Below are 20,805 nucleotides of genomic sequence, written 5' to 3'. Positions count from 1 at the left end.
ACAGTGCATTCCAGGAAGGAAGATAATATTTACACCTTAATGTGAGACACTTATTCTGGGTTTTTTGCCTGTCTCAATATAAAAGCTCAGTTCCCAGATAATAACATATATAACATGAGCTCAGTCACTACAAAAAACTTCTGTAGACATTCTGAGGAAAAGCACATTATTCAATAATTACAGAGCAAAATAGGGATAGCATTTAAGCATTTGACTTCTGCTTCTTCTGAATGCATTATTTTTCTTTAACAGACACTGATCACCAGATAAGTTCGATTTAAAACACAAAGATTTAGACATGTAAACAATGAGGTTACATATCTCGTGTAACTGCTAAGATTACATATGAGGTTATGTAAGGTTTAGTGGGGTAGGATTCTCGAGCACTCTATTCCATTCCCAAGTTTATTACTAACTTTATAGTTGTGTGCAAAATCTGTGGTCTCTACAAATTCATCTTTAGTAGGACAGCATTGAAGTGGATGATTTCTAAAGCCCCTTCCAGTTCTAGATGCTGTGACTAGAAAAGTAGACAGAGTGCATATCGATAGATACTTTTTTCCTCCGCAGAAATCTAATTTGATTTGTCCAAATTTCAAACTCTCACTTATTCTAATTGCAATCAATCCCGAAGTCCCTGAACTATGATACTATTTAGTAATTCACCGTATGCCAAAAAAAAAAAAAAAAAAAAGTAAGGATTTATGGTATCCTTGAAGTTGTTCTACAGTACTCAAATGCTGTATCAGTAGAGAGGTGGTATTGCACAGGCTCTGAAAGCAGACGGGCTGCGTTCAAATCCTGTCTGTACTACATTCTCTCTCTGCGACTTTGGGCAAGTTCCTCAGCCTCTTTGTATCTCAGTTTCCTCAACTGCAAAATGGGAATAATGCAGGACCCGCCTCGCAGGGTTGTTAGAAGGATTAAATACATTAATAGTGGTAAAGGTCTTATAGTTGCATTGGCAATTCTGTTATTGGCAAAAATGAGCACTCAGAGTATGTCAGTTATTACTATAAGTAAAGATAATTATTATAAATAATGCTTTCAAAATACTAAGGCAAATTTATCAAAATGTTTTAAAATTACTGTTATTGCTTAGGAAATTGCTCAGATATGACACTGAACAAAATGCACAGGTAAAAATCTGTATGTGGTATACTTAAAATTCCCATATAGTTATATATGAATAGAAAACATACTGGCAAGAATCACACCAAAATTTTAGTGTGTTGGGTAGCTAGTCTGAAAAGATAATAGTTCTTAATGAAGTGTGCCTCCCAGAATTTATACTCCTCTTTTCTTTTCCTTGAAAATGAAATGGCCCCATATAATCAGTAAAATGCAGCAGAAGTGACTCTATAGACTTCTAAGACAAGGTCGTAAGAATCCTTGCAACTTTTGCCTTAGTGTCTTAGAACACTTGCTTTGGAGGGAAACCCACTGCCATTTAAGAAATCAAGCTACCTTGAAACCATCATGTCATGGGGAAGCCCAGGCTAGCAAAGTGGAGAGATGTTTTATCAGCCCTCACTGTTCCAGCCATCCCAGCCCCAGGTGCCAGACTGTGACATCTGACTGGCACACCCCAAGGGAGAACCGCCCAGCTAAACTCAGTCAAACCTCAGAATCATGAGATACGATAATATACTGTTTTAAGCCTCTCTGTGTGAGGTGGTTTGTTATCCAAAAATAGTAAACCCAATTCAGTGAATTTTCTATAGCAGGAATGTATCGTATTTGTTAAGAAAAGCAATAATTTAATCTCTTCAAATAATGTTATTTCAAAATACTTTCAGTGTTGAGTATTTATGTTTTATATATGTTTTTAAGTTTTGTATTTGGTAATTTTCAATTAACCTATAAATTAAATTGACAGGAGCAACCATTCATTAGCCATCCTAAATAAATGTTCATTTGTCAGACTTAGGATGAGTATAGGTGTACAAAATCACAGAATAGTCTAGGAATTATATTTATTTGTGTAAAAATTCTGTGTCACCTGTTGTAGAGAATCACCTTTGTCTAAAACATATCTATAAGATTATTTTTTGACAGTGACAAAGGGGGTGTATTGGAATGTGTTTAGGTTTTGTCTGTTTTGGTTTGGGGGTTTCCTTTTCTTTTTTTTTTTGACCATGCCACGTGGCTTGTGGGATTTTAGTTCCTAACCAGGGATGGAACCCAGGCCCCCAGCAGTGGAAGCTTGGAGTCCTAACCTCTGGACCTTCAGGGTGGAATGTGTTGTTTTTTGTTGTTTTTTTTTTTGCGTGGTACGCAGGCCTCTCACTGTTGTGGCCTCTCCCGCTGCGGAGCACAGGCTCCGGACGCGCAGGCTCAGCGGCCATGGCTCACGGGCCCAGCCGCTCCCAGGACCGGGGCACGAACCCGTGTCCCATGCATCAGCAGGCAGACTGTCAACCACTGCCACCAGGGAAGCCCTGGAATGTGTTTTTAACACATTTAACACATTTAACACATTTCCTAACCTGGAAAATAAAAATCTATGGTTCTTAACCCCTTGGGTGTCATGTGACCGCAGACCCGGGAATCTGATGGAAACTAGAGGGTATGCACCTGCTCTCCTCCCCAAGAAATGCGCAAATACATTGATAAGCAAAGTGTTGTAAACAGTGTTGGGTTTCACCCACTGAGACCCATGTATGTACTTTAGGTTAAGAATTCTGGTTTAGGGCATTACCGTTCCTCAAACAATGTTACAGGGCGTTACACACATAGATGCTATAATTTCTATGTCTGTTACATCAAAGAGAAATTAACACTCTTCTATTTTATCGAGTCCATAATTTCAAATTTTATATTACAAAATTAAGACCTCTGCCAAAACAATTAACTGAGTTAAAATATCACTAATTTAAAAGTTTAGTATTTTTTTTTTTATTGTCAACATGGGGTAACTGACCAGGTGGTGTTTTACCCCCCCAAAAAAAAAAGAAACCAAAACATATAGAGGGTCAATTGTATAGATACGATACAGATTTGGGTGGAAAAGTCTGGTGAAAAACAGAGTAATGCCTCATTAAAATAACTGCTTCACTAAATGCTGTGTGTCCTAGCTGTAGATGTGACACAGACCTAATAGCTAAATAGGGCTTTCCTGTTTATATTTTACACTGTGAGACCAGATACTGAATAAATAATCCTTTGTGGCAATAATCTGTGTGTGTGTTCTGAAGTTGATTTCTTCCAAGTTAGTCCTAGTTCTGCATACTTTGGCTTTATTAGTAAGAAAAGATATTTCTGGAGACACTGAGGACATTTTAACTAAGGTAATTAAGGAAAAAGTACACTCTTGTGATGAAATGTTATATTTAAAATGCATGTTTTTTTGGAGACCAATTTAGTTTTTGAAGAAATCTCAAGTTTTGAGTTGAGGTTAATGGGAGGTAAACATCTCAAAAGATTCCTTTCTTCTGCTGTAATCACTGTGTGTTTCAGCAGTTGGTTATTATTATCTCCGTTTCTGAGTAACTCACATTTGAAGTACGTGAGAGGTCGGAAGTACTGTGTAGAATTTACCTTCAATAACTTGTTAATTTGGGTTTTCTTTAAACTGTAACTGTTCAAAAGATTTATGTTGTTATAAGCTATACATAAATTTATGTTCTGTAAATGTGTATACAGTAGAAACCTTGGAGTTATTCTTCAGAGGTGAACAACAACAATTTAAAGCCTATTTACTTTTATTTCAGGTGTTTCTGGAAGCATTTACAAATGTTTTCTTAATTTATTTTGAATTGCCTAGAGATAATAATTGGAATTGTGACTCCATTCCAAAGCATCTTGTTTCAGTTATCTATTGCTCCATAAGAAACCACCGCAAAACTTGGTAGCTTAAAGCCAAAATTTATTGTCACTTATATTCTGGACTCTCTGAGTGCTTCTCACTTGGTGTCTCCCATGTGGTTGGAGTCAGGTGTCATTGGGGGCGCAGTCTCCTGAAGCCTTGCCTGGGCTTGATATCTACAGGGGCTCACTCATGGGTCTTGCAGTTGAAGCTGTCAGCTCAGCGCTCAGCTGGAGCTGGCAGTTGGAGCACCTGCACCTAATGAGTTCATCTGAATTGCTCCTCACAGCATGGTGGTCTCAGATTGGTTGCACTTTTTCGTGGGATCAGCTTCCTAGAGACAGGAAATTGAAGTTTCCAGGCCAGTTAAGGGTAACACATGGAAGTAACACAATGTCACTTGCACCCCATTCTGTTGGTCAAAGCAATAAAAGGGCCTGCCCAGATTCAAAGGAGTGAGGCAGTAGACTCTGACTCCAGACACATGTGCGATGGGAGATAGTGTTGTGACCATCTTGGGAGCTCCCCATACATTTTTCCTATACTGTAATATGTATAATAAATTGAACATGTGTTCTATATACAAATCACATGCAGAAGATGGCGAAAATATCCCTCCAATTACAACGAGCATTACTAAAAATTAACTCTGTTTCTAGACTTCCTCAAGAATCAGATAACCAATATAGTTAGTGGCAAACTTAGATTTCAAACTTAGGCCAGTTTAACTCCAAAACCTGGGCCTTTTCTGCTTTACCTACAAAATTACTGCTCTCAGGACTGATAAATTAAAATGAATGTAAAATAATACTATGAAAAACATTCCATTACATCTTCACCCTCACATATATTCTTCCCTTATAAAGTAAAAATAATTTTTTAAAACTTAAAACCTTGTTGGTTTAGATCCATTTTAACATAAGACATAGGTTTGAGAATTTTCATCAGATAACATTAAACATGCTTAATCTGGTTTTGCATTTCTAGCCAGAATAGTGAGGATCAAGTTTTTCTGGGGGGGGGGGCGAAATGGTTTTCAGAAAGCTATCTGGTTTTATAAGGGTGTTATATAGCAGTGTTTCTCAAAGTGTGGTCCTTGGACTAATCACCTAAACTGGGAAACTGTTAGAAATGCACATATTCAGGCCTCACCCTGAATCCACTTGAATCCGAAACTCTCAGAGTATTTTCACAACGACTACTCTACAGAAATTCTGTTTGGGGGAGATTGCATACATGCGTACCTCAGAGATATTGTGGGTTCAGATCCAGACCACAACAATAAAGCAAATATCACAGTAAACCAAGTCACACGAATTTCTTGGTCTCCCAGTGCATATAAAAGTTATGTTTTTACTTTACTGTGGTCTGTTAAGGAGGAGAAACACTGTGGAAATGGGTGTTCATTGTGACTAAAGAGTTATCTGCCTGTGACATCACCATGAGGTGTAGACTCAGGCAATCCTAAGATTATAAAATGGTCCATCTAAGCCATCTGTTTCACAGGTTTGCAAGTGTCTTGTTGGCCAGGTGTGAGTCTCTGGAGCCCCAGAGACCCACCAGGGATCTCTAGGGTGGGGCACAGTAATTGATATTTGTTACAAGTGCTACACCAGATTCATATTGCTCTCAGTTTGGGAATCATGGATTCAGGCATTATAACTTACTTCCTCCCCCTAGTTCCTCTATCAGGTCTTGTGGACCAAGTCAGTGTCCCTTAGCTGTCAGTGCTCTTGCATTTGAATGTTTAAATTTCATATGCTTTCCCTTCTCTCCAATCTCATCTCCAACACAAGTCTTCTCTTTATCAGGCAAGGTTCTTCATTCAGTGTTCATGCCCATGTGTGACATCGCACATCACCAGTAATTAATGTGTATTGGTTGCCTCTTATGTATAAAGCTGTATGTTAGGTAATCAGATACTGTAAAATTAAGAAATCCCTGCTCTCTGAGAGCCAGTGATATACAATGACGCATGCAAGATACACAGATAATAATAGCAAAAGTTCTAGTTCTTATAGCTTAGAGCCATAATTCTTAATCCTGACTGTACATTGAAATTACTTGGGGAGCTTTAAAAAAAAATCCGTGGCATCACCCCAGCCCAGACCAATTAAATCAGAATCTTTGGGGTAGGTAACAGATACAGAGATGAAAATCAAATACTATTAATGTAAAATTTTATAAATTATGTTTTTCAGTACATTTTATACTTCATTCCTCAATTCTTATTTGTTGTCCTTTTCCAAGCATTATATTTAGCACATAGATACTCACTTTACCCAATCTAGACATTCAAGATTTCTTAATTTACAAATATATTAGATAGAAACAAATCATACAGGAACCATAAACAAGAAATCTGTTTTAATATTAAATTTCAGTTTCATCTTTTGCCTTCTATAAATAAATGAAATCTAGAACATATTTAATCTATTGTTTATTTCCTTCATCCTTCAAAAACTATTTCAGTATCTCTTGGCCAAAAAAATCGTATAGTATATGTATATTTCAGAAAATTATATCATCTCTTACAGCAAGTACATTTAAACAGTTCATGGCTAAACATTTTAGCTATTCACTAGCATGTTCTTCTATAACCTATAAAGGTTGTAAATATTTCAGTCTCTCCTAAATTATGTTCTGCAGTGGAAATAACAACAGACCTTATTTGGAGGCTGATGGTGGAGGTGTTATTAGCATCCTGGCATCTCTAATCCCCCTGCACAGCAGCTTTGAGAACTGTAGCCACAAATCACACAAACAGTAGTGATACAGTAAGTGAGGAAAATGCTTACTAACGCCATGATGATAGAAATCGTGATGTGGCACGATTACCTATTAGACTAAAAAAGGTATTTTTATTATTCAAGTTGTACTTTTTTTTTTTTTTTTACCACTAGAGGTCCCTCAATCCTTAATCATGTTTGATACATGCAGGCCATTTTCAGTGCCCATCAGACTGTCGCAACACTTGGCTATTATTTCCATGACTCTATATTAACCCAATTTTTAATATAAAAGGACAAAACTTTTATTTTTAGAACTAGCTTTTTAAAAATTATACTTTTAATCCCATCTGGATACAGAAAATACCAGTATCTAAGGAGAGAAGAGGGATGGAAAGGCCAGGAAAATGAGTTAATAAAATGGCAGTGAAATAGAATTCCTTTGAGGTTAAGTGAAAACACAGTCTGCTTTGTGAGTTGGGAACAAACAAGACCATTCCTTTCTTTCCACCTTAGGTCTCAATTCCTTGTCTTGTCTATTCAGTGTTACTCTATCAGTATAAAAATATATTTAACACGATTATTTTTATCAATAGGGGTAAAAAAAGAAGGTACTTTAGATAGCATGACTTCGATAGGACATGAATGATACAGTTTTTTGTCACAGTTAGGTAATATGTTACAAATCATATTATTACTTTGATTTTAAATAAACATAAATGTTCCTGTGTCTGTCCCTGAACTAATTTAAATATTCATTCATTGAATGATTACTCCCTGCTGAACAAAAAGGCAGACTCCCTACCTTTAGGCAAATAATTTAATAGGCAGTTATTATTCCAGTGTAGTATGTTTAACATAAATTCCTTTGGTTTAATAGCTTGATTTATTTCAACAAAATATGAGTGTGTATTAGAGACAGCAATACTAAATTATAAACTTCAAAATTGCTAAGAGAACAGATCTTTATGTCCCCACCACAAAAAAAGAAATGATAATTTTGTGACATAATAGAGGTGTTAGCTCATGCTATAGTAGTAATCATATTGCAATATGTATGTGTCAGATCAACACGTTGTACACCGTAGACTTACATAGTATGTAAGTTTATATGTCAGTTATATCAATAAAAATAGAATTTAAAAAGATGAGTATAGTCATATTAATATACCTCCTATTTCTTTAACGATTTAAGGTTACATGGGAATGAAAATATTTTACCCAACAACAGTTAGTGATCTTTTATAGCAAGAACGACCCATAACTTACCATGGGGTATCTGTTTGTACAGGACTTGTCTTTTTTAGTTTGTTCATTTCACTCTGGCTTGTGAACAAAAGGAGGACAACCCCATTATTTCCTCAGAGAGTAATTTTCTCCAACTAGGCTATTATGTTTGCACTCTTTTAGATTAGGCTTATTAAGGGAAACTAATACTAATCTAGGCAAGAATTTTTAAATATAGTATTTAAATGTATATGTTTTATTTTATTCATTTGGAAATGAAATAGTAGCTTTTTAACAGTAACATATTTTGATCACTAGATGGCACTAAGCACATATAGCTAAGGAAAAAATAGCCTTTTCTCAGCAATTGTTTTTGAATACAGATGCTTAAGTATATAAATGTTCTCAGCATTACATACTACAAATCTTTTGTTATCCAGCCCATAATATTACTGTTGCTACAAAAGCTTTGTTTTTCTGGGTGAAATAATCTTACATATGATTCCTTTAGATAAATCCTGGGAGAGACACAGCTTCTGCCATTGCTTTGATAGCCACTCACTCATCAAACTATTCTATTTTTAGTTATTTAATTTTATTCTTTTGTCTTCCTTAAATTAGTCCTCTACTACTAGTACCTCCTCTTTCCTGAAAAACAAAGTATATTTTAATTTTTTTAGGGGCCATTACATAGCTTCTGGGATATTAAGAGATCCTAGAGATTTACACATGTGTTCTCTGTAGGGCAAAATACAGGAGCACAAACTTTGTTTTTGTTCTTGGTGTTCTGATGTCGGAATATTATTCTCATTTTGTAACATTCTTTATTTTGTTAAGTAATTTTTTTAATCGGGTTATGATTAATTCTTACAATGTATTATTTTCTGAACAGAGATGCTGTAGGCTGCAAATAATAGATATCCTTCATGTTTAAGCTCATTAAATTGGGTTGTTTTACATGACCAGGACATTGGAAGGAATTATCCTGTTAGGTTAGACTGGTAGACACCCACCCTCCCTGAGCACGTAGCCCCTCAGAGGAGGATGAAACCTCAAACAAAATCAGAATACTCTTTAGCAAAGAAGGAGGGGAGTGGATTTGGGCAGTCAGACAACAGTATTTGCTACCATTTCTGCTTTTGTTTCTTCTTTTTTTTTTTTCTTAAGAGACTCTTCTGTCCTGACATTCTTGATATATAACTTTCATTTCATTTATTTCAAGTGCATGACATTGTACAGAATTACAGTTATAGCCTATATCTATTGCAGAGTTTATAATTCACTACAAGCTCGTTCACTTCTTGTTTTGTTTATGCCTGTGTCTTTTTCCTAGCAGTTAAGGAAAGTAGGAACTCAGGTTCTCTTTATTTGCTTACTACTGCTATCATGCCCAAAGAACAGTATCTCTAAAGTGCTTTATGAATCTAGTAGCATTTCAACCAAATCTGCAATTATGTGCCTAAGTACTCATAACTTTTAAGGCATCATATCAAACATAGTGGGTGCATCTGACCAGGACTTCTGGAAATGTTGGTACCAGCTGCTTCGGAGCTCAGGCTGACCCCCTGGGCTCTAAAGACCCAAAGGGACAGAGCTGGCAAGCCCAGCTCAGTGACTCAGGTTCTTCGGCTTTCACTGTCAACTGCACTGCCTTCCTGCCTTTTCTTTTTTTTTTAATGATTTTTTAAATAATTTTTATTCATTTTTTTGCTGCGCTGGGTCTTCATTGCTTTGTGCGGGCTTTCTCTAGTTGCAGCGAACGGGGGCTACTCTTCGTTGCGGTGCTCAGGCTTCTCATTGCAGTGGCTTCTCTTGTTGTGGAGCACAGGCTCTAGGGGCGCGGGCTTCAGTAGTTGCAGCATGCAGGCTCGGTAGTTGCGTCTCGGGGGCTCTAGAGCACAGGCTCAGTAGTTGTGGCGCATGGGCTTAGTTGCTCCACGGCATGTGGGATCTTCCTGGACCAGGGCTCCAACCCGTGTCCCCTCCTTTGGCATGTGGATTCTTAACCACTGCACCACCAGGGAAGTCCCCTTCCTGCCTTTTATGACTTGTTTTTCCATTTAACATCACATCACCTCCCAGAGGCTGTAATAGACCAGGGCCTCTAGTCTCAATTTCATCTGAAACAACACTGACTCAGGAACCCAGCTCCCTTCTCCACTGCATCATGCCAAAGACGTGTTCCTGGTGCATTATCTAAATATGTATTTGTTTGTTATCCGTATTCAGCAAATATTTGTTGAATGATTGAAAGAATATTTAGTAATTGACATTGCAAATGCAGTAAGATTTTCTTTCATTTGTTATCCGTATTCAGCAAATATTTGTTGAATGATTGAAAGAATATTTATTAATTGACATTGCAAATGCAGTAAGATTTCTTTGATTTGAAAATTTGATCAAATTTTCTTTGATTTGTATTGTGTTTATCGTTTATCTGTTTTAACACTTTATCAGTCCTTGTCAAATAACCAAAAAATATTTTCAACTGACATTCTCAATCATCATGTTTTTAAGAACAAGAAAAGTATTCTTAAAAAGCAATTAGTAATGGCGTCGTTGCTGGATTATTCGAACCTAGTTTTTATCCTTTTAGTTTTATCTATAGCTTTGAGAGAGAGGAACTTGTTCGAGAATACACTGAGTCAAAAAATTTTAAAAAGAAAAACCTCCTTGATATTTTTATTTTTCAGAAAACTGTGGAATATATTTTCCAGAAATAAAAAGAGATCCAGGCAGGTATTTACACACTTGTCCGGAATCTGTTAAAAAGTGGCTTCGACAGCTAAAAAATGCTGGGAAAATTCTTATGTTAATTACCAGTTCTCACAGTGATTACTGTAGACTCCTCTGTGAATATATCCTTGGGTAAGTGACGAGTCATTTCGTTTTCATGATCTTATAAAATGCTGATAACAAATTACACCAGTGCTTTTTCAAAAGTGTTAGCCATGACTATATCATTATATTAAACAATGCTGAGGGACAAGTGGTTGTTTCTCATAACAGCCCTTAACATCTCCTGACAGAAATACACCCCAAGTACATTGTAGCAGAGCGGTATTACCAGGTCAGTATGCTCAGAGCCCGTTCATAGTCTGGGCTTTAGCTTTTCTGAAAGGTGGATGGACCGCATGTGCTTTGGGCAGTCCTCCGTGAATTTGGTTTCTCAGCTTTGGATGATTATTGAGGGACACTGAGTTGTAGATTATAGCCCCTGTTACTTACCTGGAATACAATCCCTCTGTAGCCATTTCCGTGTGGAGCCAGGCACTTCCCCATTTACACGGCCAGGGGTGGGATTGACATCCATGAACATCGAGGCAGCATAAATGCATAGACTTAAAATAAGACAGTCATGGGCTCGAGCCCTGCCTCGCAACTCACCCCGTGACCTAGGGTAGGTTCTATGACCTCTCTAAGCCTCAATTTCACCATCTTAAAGATGGGACAGTAGTATCTCATAGGCGTGACAGGAAGTTTAAATAGCACAATACAGGTAAAAGTATGAGAGTAGTTGGTAAGGCTCAGCAAGTGTTAATACTTATCTGTGGCATTCTTACGGGCAATGCCAGGGAATATCCATGGTCAGAGCCAGATTCTAAAATGAGCTGTTAGACCTCCCCTACTGTTTCCTCAAATTTTAGCAGATACTGTACTGAATTGCCGTAAGTATGAAGCAAATTTTAGCCTCAAAACTGACCTCTTGCCAACCTGTTTAGCTTCCTGATTTCCATGTTCCTCAGCACATGTGGATTCGGATTGGCCTATGGTGTACTTACGGTCTATCGGTGGTTTTCTGCTTTCTGATTAATGTATAGGTTTGGGATCCTTGAAGTGAATTAAGGCTGCAGCCCTGTATGCCTTGGAAAGTGCCTTTTGTAGAGACATTTGCTGTCCTGGTAGTGGGACCATGCTTCAGAATAAACACTTGGAAGTTTTCATTTCTTTTTCATTAGCATAGATTACCAAACTTTTTCTTCATATCTTAATTCCTCTGCAGTGTCGTTTTGCTGTGTCAAAGTATTCTGGAATGTTGGGTAAATATTATCTCCCCAATGTAATAGTGAGTCTGTCAGGAGCAAGGACTATCTTTCCTTTGCTGTCCCAAATAATCCTTAATACAGTGTTAAATACAGACTAAAAAACAATTATTATTGTTGCCTAAAAATTACCATATTGTAATACTACCCTGATTTTCAAAATAAGGTATCTTCACATTTTGAACACTCTCTGAAAGATGTCATCTGACCTGTTATAATGCTAGCTTTCTGTAGGACCCATGTAACACACAAAATTATTAAAAACTCTTGATGCTAATAAATCCAGACAAATTTCAGGCCCCAAATTTGAAAACATAGCTCGTGAGTATTTTAGGTGTTAGAAACTATTGAATTTACACACTATAATTATTGCCATAGTGAGAAAACCAGCTTAGCACCTAGAGTTAATGAGTTAATATGCTTTTTTTCCCCCTTATGTTTGTGTTGATACTTCAGGGTGGTGTCAGGATGATTAGTGCTTGACTACCTTCTATTTCCAGTGTAAGGTTCACCTTAGAATGTATAGAAAGCATAGAGAAGTTAATCACAAGATCAGAAATGATGCTGTGGTCAAATAGGCAAAGATTAAGTTCTGTTTTATATGGACCTTTTCTAATTCCTTAAAATAAATGTATGAAAAATATCATTGCTTTTTAGGAATGATTTTGAATATCTTTTTGACATTGTGATTACAAATGCATTGAAGCCTGGTTTCTTCTCTCATTTACCAAATCAGAGGCCTTTCCGGACACTTGGTAAGTTAACATTTTGTATCTTTACTCTCCTATTTAAGATTTGTTCATTCACTTACTCAATAAATACCTGTTGGCTGACAGCCATGTACAAAGCTCTGTGTTAGATGCAACAAGGGGAATAAAAGAGATACCAGGTGTTCTTTCCCCTCATTGGGATGCATAAACAAGCACATAAGCAAGTGGGTAAATGCCTGGGATATGATTACAGGTCATGTTACCTGTTGAGATGGAAATGACTGCCTGGTGAGGTAGTAAACCAGGAGGCCACCTTAGAGTGCCTGGCCAGGGGACGCCTGTCTGAAAAGGTCAGGTGAGGTGACTTGCCAGGCGGGACCTGCGGGATGAGTAATGAGAAGAGCAGAGGAAGTGTATCCCTGGCAATGGGACAAACAAATGCAAAGCCTCCGTGTGAGGGTAGTTTGGGCTCGTTCCTGTGACAGAGAAGGGACCTGTGATTCTGGCACACAGTCATGGGCAGAGAAGGGGTGAAATTAGGGAGGCAGGCAGCCTCATACACTGTGGAAATGGTTTTAATTTTTATGCCAAAAGCAACCTGAAGCTATTCAGTTGAGATGTACGAGTGACATAGAGACCTTTTCGGCTGCTGGGTGGGGAATGGATTGGATGTGGGGAAGGATAGAGAGAAAGAGGGAGACCAGGCAATCGAATGTCGCAAGTGAGACATTGCGGTGCTTTGGTCTGAGGCGGCAGTACTGGAAATGGAGAGAGGTAGACATATTTAAGATACGTTGTGCAGATGGAAAACTCAAGACTTGGTGATGCTTTAGAAGCAGCAGATGCAAAGGGAGTTAATCAAAAATGACTTCAGGTTGCTGATTTTTCTTTTTTCTGAATTGAGCAAATGGGTGAATGGTGGGACCATTTACAGCCATGAGGAAAAATACAGAGGAAAAGTTTGTGCAGGGTGGTTCTTAATATCATTATTAAGAACTCATTTTTCAACGTACCAATTTTGAAATGACTGTGGATTATCTAACTGGAGCTCTCAATTAGGAAATTTATATAAATGAGCCTGGAGTCCAAGAGAACAGGTGTAGGTTCAGGATATAAATTTGGGATTCATCAGCTCATAGAGGGGTATTTAAAGCCTTGGGCTTACATCAGATCACATAGAGGGAGAATACAGATAGGCAGAAGGCCCAGACCAAGCTCTGACACACTCTAACATTAAGGATAGAGAAGAAAGAGTGTGATGTAGGAGCAGACAGATTATAGTGGGGGAAATAGAGTACAACATTCATAAACCGGTGAGGAGAGGAGAGAGTGGTCACCTAGGGAAAATGCTACTGAAAGTCAATTGGAAAAGGAAAGAGAAATGTCCATTGTAGTGGACAAGACAGAGACCACTGGTGTCTTGAGCACTGATAGATATAGAACCAGACTGCAGTATCTTGAAGAGTTCATTGGAGGTAGTGAAACCCATGAGTGTAAACAACTCTTTCTAGAATTTTAGCTATGCAAATAGTCAAACAACTGAGGTTTTAGGTGCAAGACAGTGTAGGATCAAGGGCATACAGATGGTCCCCGATTTACAGTGCTGCAACTTAGATTCTTTGACTTCATGATGGTGCAAAAGCAATACACATTCAGTAGAAACCGTACTTCAAATTTAGAATTTTTTTTTTTTTTTTTTTGCGGTACGCGGGCCTCTCGCCGCCGTGGCCTCTCCCATTGCGGAGCACAGGCTCCAGACGCGCAGGCCCAGCGGCCATGGCTCACGGGCCCAGCCGCTCCGCGGCATGAGGGATCTTCCCGGACCGGGGCACGAACCCGTGTCCCTCAACCACTGGGCCACCAGGGAAGCCCTAAATTTAGAATTTTAATCTTTTCCCAGGCTAGCAATATGCCTTTTGTTACTCTCTCTTGATGCTGGGAATGGGCAACAAGCCACAGCTCCAGTCAGCCAGTACCTCAGATCATGAGGTTAAACAGCCAGTACACTTACAACCATGCTGTACCCATACAACCATTCTGTTTTAATTGAATACTGATTCAGTAAATTCCATGAAGTATGCAGTACTTTGTTGTAAAATAGGCTTTGTGTTAGATGACTTTGCCCAGTTGTAGGCTAATGTAAGTGTTCTGAGCATGTTTAAGGTAGGCTAGGCTAATGTTCGGTAGGTTAGGTGTATTAAAGGCATTTTTGACTTAAGGTATTTTCAACTTATGCTGGTTTTGTCGGGTTGTAACTCCATCGTAAATCAAGGAAAACCTGTAGTTTATTGTTTTTAACTGAAGATACTCGAATATGCATTATGCTGATGAGAATGGTCTAGTACAGTTGTTTTCAACTGTGGCAGTTTTGCTCCTCAGGGCAACTTTGGCAACGTCTGGAGACATTTGGTTGTCACAACTTTGGAGGAGGGGGTACTACTGGCATCTAGTGGGTAGAGGCCAGAGATGCTGCTAACCAACCTACAGCACACAGGACAGCACCCCTACCGCCACCAACAAAGAATTATCTGGCCCCAAATCTCAGTAGTGCCAAGGTTAAGAAACCCTGGCCTAGTAGAAAGGCAGGGATGGATGGTGCTTTTTATATATTGGTTTAATGTCTTATATAAATCTTTGATGTTAAAAAAATAATCAGGGATTCAGTCACTTTGCTGTGTACCTGAAACTAATACAACGTTGTAAATCAACTATATTCCAATGTAAAATAAAAATTAAATTTAAAAAAAAGAAATAATCAGGGTGTCAAATAGGACTCTTTGTATTAAACCAGGAAAAAAATTTCAGTGTTTTTCCCTTCTTCACAAACTTATATTTAAATACATTAACTAAGTACTCAATAGATGTTTATTTTTACTTTTATCTTCAAGGTTTTCATATTTTGTTCCAAGAAAATCCTTGTCTGTTCTGTACCTACAGTAGTACTCACGCCATTTCACCAAGGTTTTTATTAAAATTTTACTCAGACACACAAACACCAGTAACAGAAAACAATGCACATTAAAAATATACCAAATTTTTTAACATATTGGAGACCACAAACGCATCAACTTATGCTGACAAATTACTGTACTTTGTGCAGTATTTCTATTTAATTGAAGAGTATTCAGAGATATAAGGGTAAGCTTTTAAAAACTATAACCATGTAGAGGTATCTATCTTATAACCTCTGTGCAGTATTTTCTTTTGGTTTTACACTATCAAATTGGATTTGAGGACTGACATAATAATAGTTACCCAAACTATATTTTCAGATATTATATTCATTAAAAGACTTGATAGTCATCTTGGCTGAATTTAAAGTATGAAAATGTTATAAGTCTTAACTTTAAGAGTTGAAAAGTCTGGATGGATGAAATAGGACCCAAAGTCCTATCACCATTGTCTATAATGATTAGAATAAAATGCCTGTGGACCTCAGAATGTATGGGATTTCATGCCTTTATATAGATATAGAGCTTGTCTCCGTTTTTTCACATCCAGAAGGGATTAGACTAGCAGATCTCTAAAGTACTTTCCAGCTTTAGTTTTCTGGTCCTCTGATTTAACATATTTTGGTGTAAGACACAGTGAACCCTGCAGTTTCTGGAGCTGATACAAAATAGTTTATTCACATTTAGAGGGCAAAAGGATTGCCAGAACTATTATTAATAAGAGGTTCATGCTCCTCATATTAAAGAATCTCTAATACATTGTGTTCTGTTACAGTGTTTACTTTGCTGCTGATTCTGATTCTTCTACCTCTAACTGCTCTATCTCTGTTTCCACTGCTGGTTTCCCTTCACCTTTCTCGTTAAATGTCGCTACTCTCTAGCATTCTGCATTGGCCCACCTTTCTTTTCCTGCTGTTGTCAGCTCTCTACCACCCTCTGGTTTTAACTGTCACCTGTTTGCTAATGACTCCTAATTCCTTAATTCTTGGTTTCACTTTTCCCTGACTTACAGAGGCCTGTTTCTATCTGTCTTCTAAGCTTTCCATGCCCCAGAGCCCTGGCATCACATGAAACTTGACATACCTATAACAACTCATTCATTTCCCATATTCCATAACTCTGTTATAACTTTTCGAACCACAGATCTTGCCCAAGTTAGGGAAATCTGTCATCTTCAGCTCCTCTCTCCCCTTAACAACTAACCTATTCTCCAGTTTTCTCAAGTTTGTCACCTGCCACTCCCTTATCATCCCTTGTATGAATTGGCACAGTATTACATCAGGTCCTGGTTATTACAGTACTTAACTGATCTCTCAGCCTTGTAACCCACCAAACATCCCACATACGGCAGTTAATGTTACTGTACAAGTCACGTCAGTTGGCACTTACGTGACAGTCCAGTGTCTTCGTAAATCAGATCATTGCTCCAAATGATTAAAGTTAGAAGTAAAATTAAGGCAAAGAAGCTTGTTGGGATGGAAGGCACGGTGAGCCAATCCCAGAGACCTCAGCGCTGCAGCATCCTCTGTGCAGTTGTACAGGACTGATGACAGCCGTTGTCATGGAGGCGCCGAAAGGGAGGGTGGGGACTCGGCAGGTGGGGGGCTGAGCTCCATTCAGCTTGATCCCTACAGGGGCTTAAGGACTGTTTGGGGGCGGGGAACCTCTTCTAGGCAAAATCTGTTATCTCACGACTCAGCTCCTCAGCAGAGCTAAGGCTTGGTGCGGGGAGGGAGTCCATCCACCTTGCAAGATTGTAAATTCAGTGGGGAGAGGGACCATGCCAGTCTCCTGCTACCAACTACCCCTCCCCCATGCTGCCCAATTTGGGAATCATGACCCAACTTGCTGTCTTTGGTGTCTTGGCCTCAGCTTTCACCTATCCACTGACTCCCAGATGTTGCCCCAGCTGTCTTTGCCAGAACCTCACACCATATTTTGTCTTGTACACCAGACACCTCCACCCAGTATTCTGAAATCAAACTTGATTCTCCTTCCACCTTGAAAGCAATCAACGACCAAATATGCTGGTCACCTTGTATTCCTTACCTTCATTACTTGACCAGCCGCTGAATAAACCCAGCTGGAAATCTTCATCATCTTCACCCTTTCACATCCAGGAGGCTGTGCATCAAGTCCTGGGGGGGTTTGTTTGTTTCTTGTTTTGTCTTGTTTTTTTCATAAAGTCCTGTTTAATCTACCTCAGAAATATCTCATCTCTGCCGTCCCCTCCCTTCCCGTTAAGCTTTGATCATTCTTCCCCATTCTACCTCGTCCCTCTGCCTCCCTTTATACCTCTATTACTATCTCTTGCCCACTGCCCTCAAATACTTTTCATTGGCATAGATTTCTATTTGTCCCTTGCTTTTAATTTCAATATATTTTGTATTGCTCACTTATTACTGTTAGACTTACAATATATTTAATATATTTATCACACACACAATCTCATTGGCTCCCCACTCCATATAGCACCCTAAGGCTAAATCTAGTTGCTAGGTTACCTTTTCATCTTCATTCTCACTGCTCCCCACAGGTGCCTATTACTGTCTCCTTGGTGAAATGAATGCCTTTTATTGTTCTATCAGGTTTTTGTTTTGTTTTATTTTCCTGCTGTTCTTTCTACATCAGTGTTTCTCAGACTTCACACTCAAATCACCTCGGGATCTTGTTAAAATGGAGATTCTGATCCAGTAGGGCTGGGCAAAAGGCTTCGATTTGCATTTCTAAACAGATTTTCTGTTGAAACAGATGCTACTGCTCAGATCACCAAGACGTACTTTCGTAAGACCAAGAGAATGTCTTAGTGAGTACATTTAATTGAAGGTTGTTATTCTGAAAAGAAGTAAACTTCCTATCATTTTAGGTGTGGAAATGAGCTAGTTAGTTAAGCATATTTAACTAAATGACCAAAGCCAAAGTAGATAAAGGGTAAGAGTAGGAGTTTCACTTTCTGTTTATGAAATTTGCTCCAGCTCACTGGTAAAGTATTTATTTCCTTTAATAGTATAATTTCCATTTTATAGTCCCCAACACAGGCAGGCATTTTAAGGAGGTATTTTACTTGAAAAGTATCTTACTGCCCATTCCAAAAACAGTGGAGAAAGTGTGTATGAAAATCCATAATTGGTGAGAAATTTTTCTAGCTCAAAATTGAAGAAGAGATGTATAAAGCAAATATGAACTGTTTAGTGAAGTTCATATTAGAAGGAATCCTAGAAACCAAAACAATTATAAATATATTTTAATCATAAATCACTGTTAAGTAAACCCCTAGCAAGTCAGAGGTCGCTCCTAGAAAATAAACATTCTGAGCTCAAGAACTCAGACCGTCTAGTTCACTGCCATATTCCTCTACGTAAATTGGTTTGTGAAAGATTGTTGAAATAAAGAGTGAAAGAAGAAAAGAAAGAAATCCTGGTGGGATTTTGTTTGATCCCACCAGGCGAATTCTGTCATGTTTGTAACTTTTTCCTTGTAACATTTCACATGTCTATCAAAAAAAGACTATTAAATAAATCATGGAATTTAAAAAAACAGGCAGATCACAACATATTATCAATAAAATAAGGTTTTAAAATATCAAGTTACAGAACAGTGTGCCGAATATGCTGATATTTGCATTTAAAAGGGAGGAGGGGTCACGGGTGTTGTATTAGTTTGCTAGGGCTACTGTAACAAAATACCACAGACTGAGTGGCTGAAACAAAGGAAATTTCTTTTTTCACAGTTCTGGAGGCTAGAAGTCTGAGGTCAAGGTGTCAAAAAGATTGGTTTCTTCCGAGGCCTTTCTTCTTGGCGTATAGATGGCCATCTTCTCCCTGTAGCATCACATGGTCTTTCATCTGTGTCCTAATTGCCTAATTATGTGTCCTAATTTCCACTTTTTATGAGGACGCCAATAGTATTGGATTAGGGCCCACCCCATGGCCTCATTTTAGCTCAGTCACCTCTTTAAAGGCCCTGTCTCCAAGTACAGTCACATTCTGGGGAACAGGGTTAGTGCTTCAGCATATGAATTTGAGGGGACCACAGTTCAGCTCATAATAGACATATACATGTGCCCAAACTAATCAAATTGTATGCTTTATGCGCAGTTTATTCTATGTCAATTATACCTCAATAAATGTATTTCAAAAGTAGAGAAAAAGAATATATATTTATATATGCTTTGTATGCATAAAAGAATGATTACCTTTTGCAGAAGAGGTGAGCACATAGCAGGTAGAGTTCAAAATTGAGTCTTTTAAAAATACTTAAATGTATTACTGATTCAAAAACATCACACAAATACATACTTTTAAAACATTGGTACGGTAGTAACACCAAAGGCTCTGGGAGTTGGGAGAAGCTGCTGGGAGCTGCCGCAGGAGCCAGTTCTGACGTCACACCAGTCAGGCCCAGGCACAGGAGTTCTCTGGCTCTCTGTCTTATCTGAGTCGTGGAGCTTGCTTTCTTCAAGGCTGTCAGCCACAGCCTTGACTGTCATTTCCCCATATTAATTTTGTAACTATTATGCTGACTAAAAAGGTACTGTTTTTTTTTTTTTGTTTTTACTTGTCCATATGGTCTTACAGTTAAAAAATGAGATTTACTTTGTTATTGTAAAACACAGCTGTATCCAGAAGCAAATTATAGTTTTCAAAAGAGTTTTAGTTTGATTTACTATTTGCTTTCATTGATTGTTGTCTTACTCCTTGTCTTCTAGCCCTAATTTGAAGTCCTTTGAGGGGTGATTGTAGCAGTTTGGTAACTTTGGGCAAATTCCTTAGCTTCTCCAGATATCAGTTTCTGCGCCTGTGAAGGGATAGCAGCTAAGACTTCTTCAACCCTACGTGGCCCACACTCTTCCGTGTGCTCCATCTGTATTATTTCACTTATACACTCTATGAGGGAAGTACTGTTATTATCCCCATTTTAAAACTGAGGAAACAAATCACAGTCACTCTCTTATCCCCTTTGTCCTCCTCTGTTTTTTATCTATTGTATTTATTATCTTCTAATATACTTTTAAAGTAAACTTTTTCAAATCAGTGTCATCATTGTACTGCTTGCAGGGCACACTTATTTATATTATGTGAAAACGAAAGTTCATATAACTGTTTCCCAGAGATGAAAAGAAGTGTGAAAATGTTTGGGTTTATAAAGATTGTGCTTGAAGCTTCCTTGAGTTTGTTCCCTTGGACTGTGTCGCTTCCACTTCGGCTCTGATGCTTTCACAGCCCACACTGGCTCCCTGCTGCTGGAATTAATAGTTTTCTGAGTCCCACAGCTTCCCAGTTATGGAGGTTCTCCCGGAGCCCTGGGAGCTGCCCTGCATGAATTAGTACCCTGCAC

The 20,805-nt window shown here is 38.3% G+C and overlaps 1 protein-coding gene across 2 annotated transcripts in view; it reads left to right on the top strand.

Annotated features, from left to right (window-relative positions):
* NT5DC1 (5'-nucleotidase domain containing 1) overlaps positions 1–20,805 on the top strand; it is a gene marked incomplete at its 5' end in the record, with an annotated part of 119,670 nt that overhangs the window by 86,421 nt on the left and 12,444 nt on the right. For both annotated transcript variants that reach the window (XM_082855922.1, XM_082855921.1), the window contains 2 exons: positions 10,458–10,632; positions 12,465–12,562. In XM_082855922.1, coding sequence (XP_082712048.1) covers positions 10,458–10,632; positions 12,465–12,562 — 273 coding nt within the window. The remainder of the gene's footprint in view (positions 1–10,457; positions 10,633–12,464; positions 12,563–20,805) is intronic.

The sequence above is a fragment of the Leucopleurus acutus genome (genome assembly GCF_964270905.1).
Source record: "Leucopleurus acutus genome assembly, chromosome: 15".
NCBI lineage: Eukaryota > Metazoa > Chordata > Mammalia > Artiodactyla > Delphinidae > Leucopleurus > Leucopleurus acutus.
The sequence above is the reverse complement of the archived record's forward strand: the minus strand, read 5'-3'. Positions and strand labels throughout refer to the sequence as shown.